Source organism: Geospiza fortis, unplaced genomic scaffold (assembly GCF_000277835.1).
Source record: "Geospiza fortis unplaced genomic scaffold, GeoFor_1.0 scaffold1278, whole genome shotgun sequence".
Lineage (NCBI taxonomy): Eukaryota > Metazoa > Chordata > Aves > Passeriformes > Thraupidae > Geospiza > Geospiza fortis.
In genome coordinates this window covers 279,774-291,461 of record NW_005054536.1, presented here as the reverse complement: position 1 = coordinate 291,461, position 11,688 = coordinate 279,774, and the positions used below count along the sequence as shown (strand labels likewise).

The 11,688-nt window shown below is 43.7% G+C and overlaps 1 protein-coding gene across 3 annotated transcripts in view; it reads left to right on the top strand.

Moving 5' to 3' along the window:
• The window catches only part of ANK2 (ankyrin 2), a 149,614-nt gene that overhangs the window by 132,281 nt on the left and 5,645 nt on the right, over nt 1-11,688 (top strand). For all 3 annotated transcript variants that reach the window (XM_031063856.1, XM_031063859.1, XM_031063857.1), the window contains exons 40-47: nt 3,812-3,886; nt 4,275-4,406; nt 4,782-4,928; nt 6,025-6,304; nt 7,982-8,261; nt 9,711-9,803; nt 10,223-10,306; nt 11,326-11,490. In XM_031063856.1, the coding sequence (XP_030919716.1) occupies nt 3,812-3,886; nt 4,275-4,406; nt 4,782-4,928; nt 6,025-6,304; nt 7,982-8,261; nt 9,711-9,803; nt 10,223-10,306; nt 11,326-11,490 (1,256 nt within the window). The remainder of the gene's footprint in view (nt 1-3,811; nt 3,887-4,274; nt 4,407-4,781; nt 4,929-6,024; nt 6,305-7,981; nt 8,262-9,710; nt 9,804-10,222; nt 10,307-11,325; nt 11,491-11,688) is intronic.

Genomic DNA, 11,688 nt, shown 5'->3' with positions numbered 1-11,688 from the left:
AATCCAAATGTTGTGATGGTACAGGCGACTGTGAGACGGTCAGTCCCGACAGCCCGGTCACACGATCTGGGTGTACTCCCTGTCACTCTGTCGGTGGCAGCTGTCAAGAAGAGGTTCACGCTGAGTCTTCATTTACAATGGGACAGTGTGATGCAACTGACAAAGGTGTCAAACCCGTGGCCCTGTTACCACACAGTGATCTTATTTCTATGGAAGTTGTGTCAGAAGGGGCAGATGGTCTTTCTTGTGGACACGGTACCACCGAGTACTCTGTCTCATGCGATGGCAAACTGGCCAAAGGTGACACCACTGACCATTCTCCTTCGGCAAGGGATTTGGGAAAAACAGATACAGGTTGTGAGACATCTCACAGGGCTGCTCATGCTGAGGAGCCCTTGCCCAAGTATTCATCCCTAATCACTGACACAGGAGAACTCGACAGCTGTGCAGCAGATGCCGCTGATGGTAGTGCTCCGTATGTAGTGAGCCCATACGAAAATGTGTCTTCTGGACATTTCTTCATTGACACTGAAAGTGAGGTAGGATCTGGTAGAAGTCTGCTATCTAGGGAAACCTATTCTATTGCAGAAGGGAAAGATCAGACTGGTGAAGCTCTACTTAGCAGACGCACGGGCAGTGAATATTGCTCTTCAGAGGAAGTGTGCGTGGAAATAGAGCCCAAACCAGAGGATGGATTTCAGACAATATCACAAGGGTCTCCAACTTCAGAATCAACAAAATTATCTGAATCTGCCCTTGAGGATATAAGAGATGAAACAGAGAAATTGGTGGCTCAGGTTGTCATCACCAGAACCGATGTGGATTCTGACATGTGGAGTGAAATACGTGAAGACGATGAAGCTTTTGAAGCTCGGGTGAAAGAAGAGGAACAGAAGATATTTGGGTTGATGGTAGACAGGCGATCCCAAGGCACAACCCCTGACACGACACCGGCCAGGACACCCACCGAAGAAGGGACACCACTCAGTGAACAAAATCCTTTTCTTTTTCAGGAAGGCAAGTTGTTTGAGATGACTAGAAGTGGAGCCATTGACATGACCAAAAGGAACTACCCAGATGAAAGCTTTCACTTCTTCCAGGTGGGGCAGGAGCCTCAGGAAGAAGTTTCTTTATGTGAAGAAGTGAAAGAAGCAGCAGAGGTGGAATCTTCAAAGCTGAAGGGGTCAGTGGTCCCATTTGCACCATTGGAGTCAGAGGAGTCAGATATACAAGAACAAGATGCATTGAGATATTCCCCCCCATCACCTGAGTCTAGTGATAGATCTGAAGAAATGATGGGTGAAGGTGCCAGCGCAGGCACTGCAAAAGCAGATCTTAAATCCAGAATTCCAATTAAAATGGGTATTTCAGCTTCTTCAAAATCACCAAAGAAAGAAATTGCTGCCTCTGAAGCTGAACCCCTCTCCAGAATGGAGACTGACACGATTGATAGCAGTCAGGTGCCTTGCCCCATCTCTCCCGAGCAGCGTGCGGTAGAAGATGAATTAGATTTTTCCAAAGTCACTCGATTGGTTAGTTCTGAACAGGGTGAGGAGTCCCCAGACTCTTCCCCAGAGGAACAGAGATCTGTGATTGAAATCCCCACTGCTCTAATGGAGAGTGTGCCTTCTTGTGAAAGCAAATCCAAAATCCCTGTAAGAACAGCTGCTGCCGCATCGCAATCCTCGCAACAATCGGAAAATGAGAGCCTTTTCCCAGATGACTTCCTGGACAGTTCGCAGTGTGAAGGAAAAGATGACCAAGCAAAACCAAAGTCTAAAATTCCTGTGAAATCTGCTTTCCCAAAAGCTGAACACGCGGACACGTCCGTCCGCAAACCAGAGTCACCCAAAGTGCTCGATGTGACGAGCGCAGTCCCTGCAAAGCCAGACAGCCGCAGTAAATCGGAATCTGACGCCACTAGTCCCGCAGACACAAAGACCAAACGTTCCATCAAAGCTAGGAGTTATGCTGAGGCAGAGGTAGAGGCCAGGGAGAGGGAGAGTGAGATGAAGTTTGAGCTAGACTCAGATGAGGCAACAACAGCAAGATCGAAGGTATTTTCTTCACGGTTGCCAGTTAAAAGCAGAAGCGCTACAGGCTCCCACAGTGCTTTTAGTCCCACAAAAGAGAGTAAGGACAATTTTTTTGATCTTTACAAAAACTCCATAGAGTTTTTTGAAGAAATTAGTGATGAAGCTTCTAAATTAGTGGAAAGACTCACGCAGTCAGAGAGAGAACAAGAATTAGTTTCAGATGATGAAAGCAGTAGTGCCCTAGAAGTTTCAGTTATTGAAAATGTGCCATCCAGTGAGACTCAGCAGTCAGTTCCTGAAGACATCTTTGACATCAGACCCATTTGGGATGAGTCTGTAGAGACTCAGATTGAACGTATCCCTGACGAAAATGTCCATGACCGTGCTGAAGGTATTTGCCAACGACTGGGATTCCCTGTGCGACGCATGTCATGAATTGAATTCTTTTGTTCTTTGTTTTCTTTGGTGTGTGTGTGTGTGTGTGTGCGCGTTTGTGCACTGGTGTAATGCGAGTGGCATTTTCTTTTCAGCTTTTGGTGGTTAGTTGTGCTTTTTTTTCCCTTGTGAGCTGTATTTGGTTTTTTTTGTCGTGTCTGTGTTCTTGTCTGTGAAACGATCTCAAGATTGCAAACCATAAATGCTTATGGGAAGTGTTATCTTAATAAGCAAAAACACTTCTAGAAATATGTATGGTTTTGTCATTAAACTGATTGCTTAGGTCATGCACGTTTTGGCTTTTGACTTTCCCTGGCCCTATTAACCCTACTAGCTATTAACTTCTACTAATAATTAAATGCTTAGGTATCAATTGAAACCGAGACGGGCAAATTTATAGACTTTTGAGTTGGTACACAATGAGATCTGCAAGAGTTTTAAATAATGAAGCTTTTTATGTTCCTTTTTGTTGACAGTCTGTGTCTGAGGAAAACTCTGAGTTACCAGTAACTCTTTTAGTACACATTCTCTGGTGCTTGGTTTTCCTCTCTCCTACTTGTGTGCTAGTAGTGAGTAACCCCAATGGAAATCAGGAGCTGGAATGACACGTGCATATCATGAACCCTAAGCATTTTCCTGATTCAGAGGTGTCACAGTTCACATGTGCATTCAGGGAAAATCAAAACTCAAATTCCACCATCCTAAAATTAGCTTTGGGGATGGGAGGAGCTGTCATTCTCACCATTAGTGAAGTGAATGAGGACTGACGAATGACCATCTGATTTTTCCTTGCCTTCGTTGTTGGTATTTTGTCTCACTCCCCGTCCAAAGGGCCAAAGACACTAAAATTAACAGTCTCTCAAATACAGACCATAATCTGACATGCTGTATGGACTGTTTGAGCAAAACTTGCCTTACCACACAAAGAACATGATCAGAAGCACTGGTCCCAATGAATTCTTCAACCCTGGCATTTACTAAGGAGGCATGGAAAACTATGGCTCTTGACTTAGTCACAGTCTTCAGCTGAACTTTACAATGATGTTTTAGAGTAAAATGCCTGGCCAAAATAGGCATAGTAGGTGCTTCAGTCCTAGATTAGGTTTTCACATGAACATCTGATTTCCAAATAGAAAAACTAGATAGTCCTGTGCTTTTCAAAAAACCATTTGGCTTCATTTTGAACCTACGGATTTACAAGCTTCACCTGAGTTACGCAGCCTGTCCACATTTAGGCACAGCAGCTAAGAAAAAGCAGCACTTTCCCTTCTTGGGTTCTCTCTCCTATGGAAATGGTTTTAACTTGCAAAAGGCAACTTCCAGCTCTCTTTGACCTTTAGATCAACAGGATGATCAGGAAAGGACAGAGGAAAGACTGGCCCACATTGCAGATCATCTTGGATTCAGCTGGACAGGTAAAGTGCACACTTTCTGCTCCAGAGAGAAAGGAGGGGAATGGTACACACTCCTCTCATGTTTATTTTGGATGATTTTCTGATTAGCTAAAGATGTTTTAGAGAAATATTTCAGAAGCTTATTTTGTTAGGGATACCAAGAATCCTGAATGGATACCAAAGGAACCTGCTCTAAACAGTCACTTTAATATGGTGCATTTAATAGACTTGAGGCTGCAAATGGTAGCAGGGACAAATGAAAGTAACATGGAACAAGATGGAAATGTTTTCTCAGGTTTTGGGGTTAAACTGTAATTCACAGACTTTTACTTTTCTTTGAATGAAGTTAGACCAGGGGAGTAGTAGCAGTATTAGCAGACCTCTTTACAGAGATGGATTTCTTTTCCAGAGCTAGCAAGAGAACTGGACTTCACAGAGGAGCAAATTCACCAGATCCGAATTGAAAATCCCAATTCTCTTCAAGACCAGAGCCACGCGCTCCTCAAATACTGGCTTGAAAGGGATGGGAAACATGCAACAGGTTTGTCTCCAGTTATTGTGTGTAACTGTCTCCAGTCTGCTAGCTGAGGTGACAGGTGTGTTGTAATCACAAAGAAAATTTGGGAGAAAATTTAGGCTACAGAAAGGATGACCATGGATTGTACTCAATGTTGTTTCTAGTCTTGTCTGTATAACACAGTAACTCAACAAATTTGTTAAAAGGAAAAAACCCAAAGTGCTAGTTTTTATAGGCAGCCATTTGGTTCTTTTTAGATTTTATATAGCACTGCTTCTGAATGTATCTGTAATTTATATATGACATGGGTCAGTCTCCTGTATGTGCCCTTCCTATGGAGAAGGGAGGGAGCATGCTTGATTCTTAACTGAGCTGCACGGTGTCCTTCCAATGGCACAGATACCAACCTGACCCAATGTCTCACGAAAATCAACCGCATGGACATTGTTCACCTGATGGAGACCAGCGGCATAGACCCCGTGCAGGGCCATGGCACACGCACCTACGCGGACACAGAGCAGTCCTTGGCTTTGGACCACAGTGAAGGTAAGGGGCTCCTGACCCAAACTGCCTAGGGTACCTCTCCAAGCACCACTCTGCTCTGAAGTGTTGGCCCAGGCTCATCTGTCTGCTCTCATGACAGAGCACTGGAATCCCATTTTGAAAGCACGGACAGTGTGGATGGATGCAAGCATGGCATCACCAGGGTCACGTTTCACCGGGTAGAAGACCTGAGCTTTCTTCAGAAGCAAACACTGTGGCCAGCAACATTTGCCCTGTTTACCTTGGGGTTTAGTTTTTTGCTTATACAAGTGCTTGCATGAAAGTTCAGAAGGTTGCACTAGAATTTGACCAAGATATTAGAAACGGAAACTACTCTGTGCTTTGACAGAAAATCCCTTTGGATTTGAGTATCCAGGATATTGTAATTGTTAGGATGCTATTGCATTTCTTAAGTTTGAAAGTTCAGTGGATTAGATCCAGTGGTTGCAAACTGAAGAAACACCTCCAAATTATTTAGTGTAAAATCCTCTTTTCCAGAAGTGGCACTTTTGAGTGCCTAACTCAATATTGAAACATATTAGACAGCTGCAAAGGTCCCAGTCTTGAAGAGAATGTAGGACTAGAAGGCTGTTTGTTACAATTACCATTCTCATATAACAGCCAAGTAGTTTTAGAATGTTAACCTCTCTGTCCAGCTCAAATTCAGTACAAGCTTTTTCATTTCCCCCAGTTTGTTCTTCAGAGTTCACTAGGTTTCCAGTGACTGTGGTACATAAATGAGCTACTTCTTCCACCTAGCCCTCTATGAAGTGTTTTCATCGTTTTTTGTACAGTTAGTTTTTCCAGAAGCAGATGAATAACGGATATGGGGGGGAAAGTCACTAAAATCTGGGTAAATTGAGGTAAATTCCTGGGTAAATGTTATTTTGCCTGTTACTGTCCAAATCTGGCCATAGTAGTGGCAATCTGGCATGCCTTGGGCTACTCCTAGAGGCCAGGTGCCCTCTCATTCAAGGTGTTCAAGAACTTCAGGTCACGTGTTTTGTCTGGGGATTTCCAATGCACATGGAGCATGGGAAGGACTTCTGCATTCTGGTCAGAATTGTAAGGATATTTCTCATCTCTCTGTCTTGGCAAGGGTTTTCAGCACTGCAAGAGGAAGTGTACAGCTCGAGACACAAGCAGGAACAGCAGAGACTATCTAAGGATGGCGAGCCAACCGAGCACCCCCCTCTGGTCTCTGAGGAAGACGTGTCTGTCAGTTATTCCCCGTTCCAGGACAGTACTCCCAGGAGTGAGGCCGAAGTGTCCATGGCTGAGCTTCTGAGGCAAGCACACAAGGAACAAGTAGAAGCTGAATTCTCAGGGAAACCCCAAGACATACCAGGGAAACCATCTGCTTCACAACAGGAATATATGTAAGTGCCAAAAGAGCAGGATGAAGCTATAGGGAACAGGTTCTCTTTTCTCTGTGTAATAAGAGGATTTTACAGTTGCCTTTGAAACTTAAAAACACACTAGAATTTTCCTCCAATTGTGGTTTTCACTTTTTAATCCATGAGGTGGAAGCCTTAAGGCTGAGGGGAGAAAGTCAGTGAGCACTGTGAGCACAAATCTGTGTCTAGTACATAGGAAAGAAATTTGGGTTAGTAGAGAAGTGAAGGGGGTTTTATGTATATGTTCAGTCCTCATGTCTTGGGTGATGACATATTAGTGAAAGTAGTCCAAATCTTTCTTCAGATTCAGGATGGCTTTTTCAATGGAGGCAAATTTTTTCAATTTAATCATTACTTACAAAACTCATAACTACCTCTTAAGAACTGGACTTTTAAAAGTGCATTTCAGATGGCCAAATGAGCAGAAACAAAGTGTTACAGAGGCAAGACACAAGTACTTACAGGAATAACACATGATAGAGTACACATAGAGGACCTGTGCAGCAAAAACTTGAATTCTGAAGTGGGGCTGTCAGTGGGGTTGGTGTCATTGGGAATGGAATTTGAAATAGATCATGTTGATTTCTCCACAGCTTCCCTGATTATGTGCCCATGCTGAGATCTCTCTGCAGAGTAGAGTCAGGTATTAATAAGCCAGCAAAATACCAAGAATCCCTATCCAAAGAAGTGATTTTCCTGGCAGTGACTAGCTTTGATGTGGAGATGCAGCTCCCAGCACTCAAAGGGCAGCTGAGTCCACCAGACAGGGGGATTCCTTTGTTCAGGATATGCTGGGAGAGAGTGTGGGAGAAAATACCATCTAGGAAATCTTCTGCTGCAGTGTTAGGCAAAAATACCAATGCTCCCTAAGGATTTGCATCAGGAAATGAATTTCTTTGAGGAACAGAGAATACTTTGAGACAATAGTGCCGGCACTACACAAGAGTAATGAAGACAGGGGAATTTCACTACACTGCAGGTCTAATTTTAACTAGGTGGAAAATCAGGGTAGATTTAAATAGGAACATGTAAGGAACACGCTCCAAGAGGAAATATACAGCAATATTGAATGTACATTTGCTGGAATTAGATGTATTTCCTTTATAAATGCATTACATAGCAACTTATATAATAATAGGTTTAACTAACTTGGGGCAGCAATTAATCATGAATCAGGGCTCAACCATAAAAATACCATTACAAAGAAAACCTGAAGCTCTACTAAATTTCTGCTTGCTAAAGCTCCAGAATTCTACATGAAAGTTGTTTTTTCCACTTTGCAGCTGCACAGCTTGTGCTCAGTGTTGTAGGTGCCTCACATCCTTCTCTAGCAATCCAGGCTCTCCCACAAAAAAAAAAAAGGTAGTATGTAGAGATGTGAGGGCACAAGTGAAAGCAAAGCTCTCTGAAATACTTTACAAATACCAGGTTTTTCAGACTTGCATGGAAGGGTTGGATATCCATTTGGAGATATTCTCAGGAAGATGGGTGGCATTCCCAGACAGACTGCTCTGTAGTTCCTGTCAAGGAGTATCAGTTATTTCTAGACTTTGCCGAACAGCAGACAACATAACAATATGAAGTCAGTGCCTAATGTTCCATTGCTGGAAATTGGGAAGCACTGCACAGTAATAACTCACTTGGACCTGTAATTCACAGTGCCACGCCTCCAGGAACAGAGCAGTCCGTGGGAGCTGGAAAAACAGCGAGAGGAAAATCTGCGCACTCAAGCACGGCCAAGGGAGAGGCTCAGAGAGCCCCCCCTCAGCCTCCCTCCCCAGTGCAGAGAGGGGACTCCCCCATCATCCAAGAGCCTGAGGACCCCCAGCTCCACCAGGAAAGCCTCTCTCCAAGGAGATCTAGTCTCATGATTGTGGAGTCCGCTGAGGAACAGACGGAGAAGTCTGGAAGGGGCTTTGAAGAGGAATCTTTAGAAAAGGTAAGTCAACAACTTTGCCTCAATGTAATTGATGCAATAAACCAATTTTTATGACTTGCTCATTCCTTAAGATAAGAATATTTGTAATTAATTTACATCTGGCACTGAGTTTTTCCTCCTTCCCTCTGTGGTTTAAAGGTTCAGGTAAAAGCTTTTCTCCTGAGTTTTTCAAAGTTGAAGCAAACCCCAGATCCCAAAGTCTAGGCTGGTAATTCTGGTTCTGCTCTACCCTTCTTTGTCCTTTGGCCTGTGACAGTTCCATCTGTGCCTGAGAGAGAGAGTGTCAGTAACAGGGGCAGAAGCAAGCCAAAACAGATGTAATGTGGACAAAGTAATATCAGTAAAGCTCATAAAGAAAGGCAAGGCTAGCCCAGAGCAGCATCAGAAATGGTGTGAAATGTCTCTAAAGTCGGTGAGACAGAAAAGAGACAGCAGCTGTGCATTGCAGAGTACTAAGGATGTACTGGAAGAATGGTGTTTATGTAGCACACAGGGAGCAAAGAGATACAGAGACAGAAGAGTGAAGAGGATATCAAAAAATGTACAGGGTAGGTCTTGGGTTGTGTGAGACAAGGGACTTCATGGCAGCATCCCAGCACGAGCAAGCAAAGAGAGCAACCATATGACTTTTAGTGGAGACGTAAAGTTTCCTGGCAGATGAAGATTTAAGAATAAACAGCTTGCTTTGCCTGTTCTAAGTGGAAGAAAAGGAGAAGGCATCCTTGGGTAGGAAATTAGCTTTATAAACCAAGTTAGAGCCGAGAAGGTGCAGCTGTACTGAAGCAGAAATTGTTTCACCTTTGTGTATTTTAGAGACAAGGCCTTCTCTCTTGGCTACTATGTAACCAAAGGTATCACCTCTAGAATGAAGGGTTTCCGAGCTCTGCCTCTGGGATCTCAGGGAAAGGTGGAATTTAAAGTGTATCAGATGATTGAAAGGGTATCTACAGCAGGGCTCAGTACAGCTGGAGGTCAGCTGCCCTCAAAATAATGTACTGCTTCTTCCTTCTGATTTTTTTACTGAAGTGAAACAACAACAGCAGCTGGTACCACCACCTCCCCTTATTTATTTTCCCTTTTATATTTTTATACTACAGCTATTTTCCAGCGGGTTCTTTCCAGCGTCTCTTTGCCCTCCGAGGTGTTTGTTTAAATTTTAATTCTTCCTTATGCAGGATAGACAAGTCAGCACTTGTTACTAATTTTTCCTGATCTTTCTGAGGCTACTGCTACACTGTCCTCTTGTCAAAACTGTTCAGTCCTGCTGTCTGTACCCTGTGCTCTGTACTTCCCCCTGTGGAGGATTAAAAAAGGCTTTTATATATTTTTCTGTGTAATTAACCCACAAAGCATAGGCAAAATGTAGGAATTGCAGAGCTGGTGTAGGAAGGCAGAAGCTGTAGCTACTGCTAGTGGCACATACAGATCTTGCTTCCATGCTTCCCCTAGGAGTTAGCAGAGGAGTTAGGTGGGCTGGAGCTCAGCTCAGACGAGGACGAGATGGTCACTACCAGAGTCATTAGGCGCCGAGTGATCATTCAGGTACTGAGTGTTCAATGACTGCCCTGAATGTGCCTGTGCTGCCTTAGGCCTGAGTTTGTGTTGCACCTCAAGCTGAGATGCTCCCAAATAAATGCATCTCCACTGGATAAACCTTAGGATTACAGTAACACTGCTAACCCCCTTTCTAAACTCCATAGATGCCTCGGTAGGTGGAAGATGAAGGCTTGTCAGCCCCATATACAGCAGGGCTGTTATAACAATATAACTTATCTTTGCCTGTGTGCTGTGGCATCACTTTTCTGTGCATGCCTTTCTAAGGATTTATTTGCAGAATAGGTTTTTTCCCTAACATTGCTGATTTTTTTCCATTCCCTAACCAATTAACTGATGTTGAAGTGGCTTATTTCAAGACCCGCATGAAGGCCTTGCTTCACAGAGCTTTGTTCTTTGTCGTACAGGCTGATAGTATGCCTGAAATGCTACCAGAAACAGTCACAGAAGAGCATTACACAGATGAACATGGCCACACAGTGGTAAAGAAGGTATTGTCAGTTCTGCCCCTTGCTATCTTCTTTCTTCCCTGTAAAAGGAAGGAAAAATGATCTACAGAAATGCCAGACTTTCTGCTATGAAGAAGCATGATTTGAAGAGTAGAGAGTGGAAGGAATGAGAATATCAGCTCATGAGAGATACCAAAGTTTGAACAATAATTTAGATTCTCAAAATTGTTCTGTTGCAGTGTACAACCTAACAGGATGTATTTTAACTTTCATTTAAAGCCAAGGAAAATTCTGCATCGATCCACATATTTTAGAAGAAAGTTGTTTACTTCTTTTTTAAAAATCCCACCAAAAATCCACTCCACTGCAATCTTATCTGAGATGTTTGTTTGTTTGCTTGTCTTGATGAAAGCAATGGAAGGCTGGGTCTGTAAAAGTCAGATAAACCCAGAGTCTAGATCTTCAAAATCAGATCATGCTTAGAAGAACAAATTCTGCACAGCATGAAAGTGAAAGGGGAACTTCTGTGCCCTTTTCTTTATCTGACAACTTGGTGCTCAGTGATTTGGTCTAGGACTTGGCTGAGCTGGGATGGTGGCAAACCCCATCTTCTGTCTTCTGGGAAGACATCACACCCCTTCAGCTGGATAGGCTGTCTCTGGAACCTGTTTAGTTCCTGGTAGAATAATAAACCACCCCAGCCAAAGACTCCTTGGTCTCATTGCACAGAGGCAAGTGTGACGGTTCTTACGGATAGGTCTGTGCCTTGAACTGTGCCACGCAGAGGTTTGGGTCATCCACAGAAGGATGCACACCCATTCTCCTGAGCAATTTCACATCTTGACCCTGTAATTCACTTCTTGCTTTGGCCAGCCAGTGCCTCGAGAGCTTTAGCACCAGATGAGTCTCTTGAGTAGGCGATGAGGAACAGAACACAGAACCATCTATGCATGTTCTTTGTCATGCAGGACAAAATGCCCTTTGAGTAGCAAATACTTGATAGAGAACAAAGAGGAATATTTTACTGCTACATCTTTGGGGACTAAACTCCATTCCTTCAGGTGACTCGGAAGATCATCCGGCGATACATTGCTCCAGATGGCACGGAAAAAGAGGAAGTGCTAATGCAGGGAGCACCGCAAGCCCCCATCCCTGTGGAAGAGGGAGATGGTTATTCCAAAGTGGTGAAGCGAGTTGTGCTGAAGAGTGACAGTGAGCACTCAGAGGTAGGGTGTGCTTTGCCTGCTGTGGCACAGAGCAGCACCATCCCAGCAGGGTTCTTAACCACTGCAGCTTAGTGTGCTCATTCTGCCACTCAGTCCAAGAACCCCATAGCTGCAGTAAGTTTACCTTGCTGGTCTGTTCTTGCTTTGAAGAGGCTAAAAACATCTGTGATTTAAACAAAAACTGTTTTAGAGCCAGGT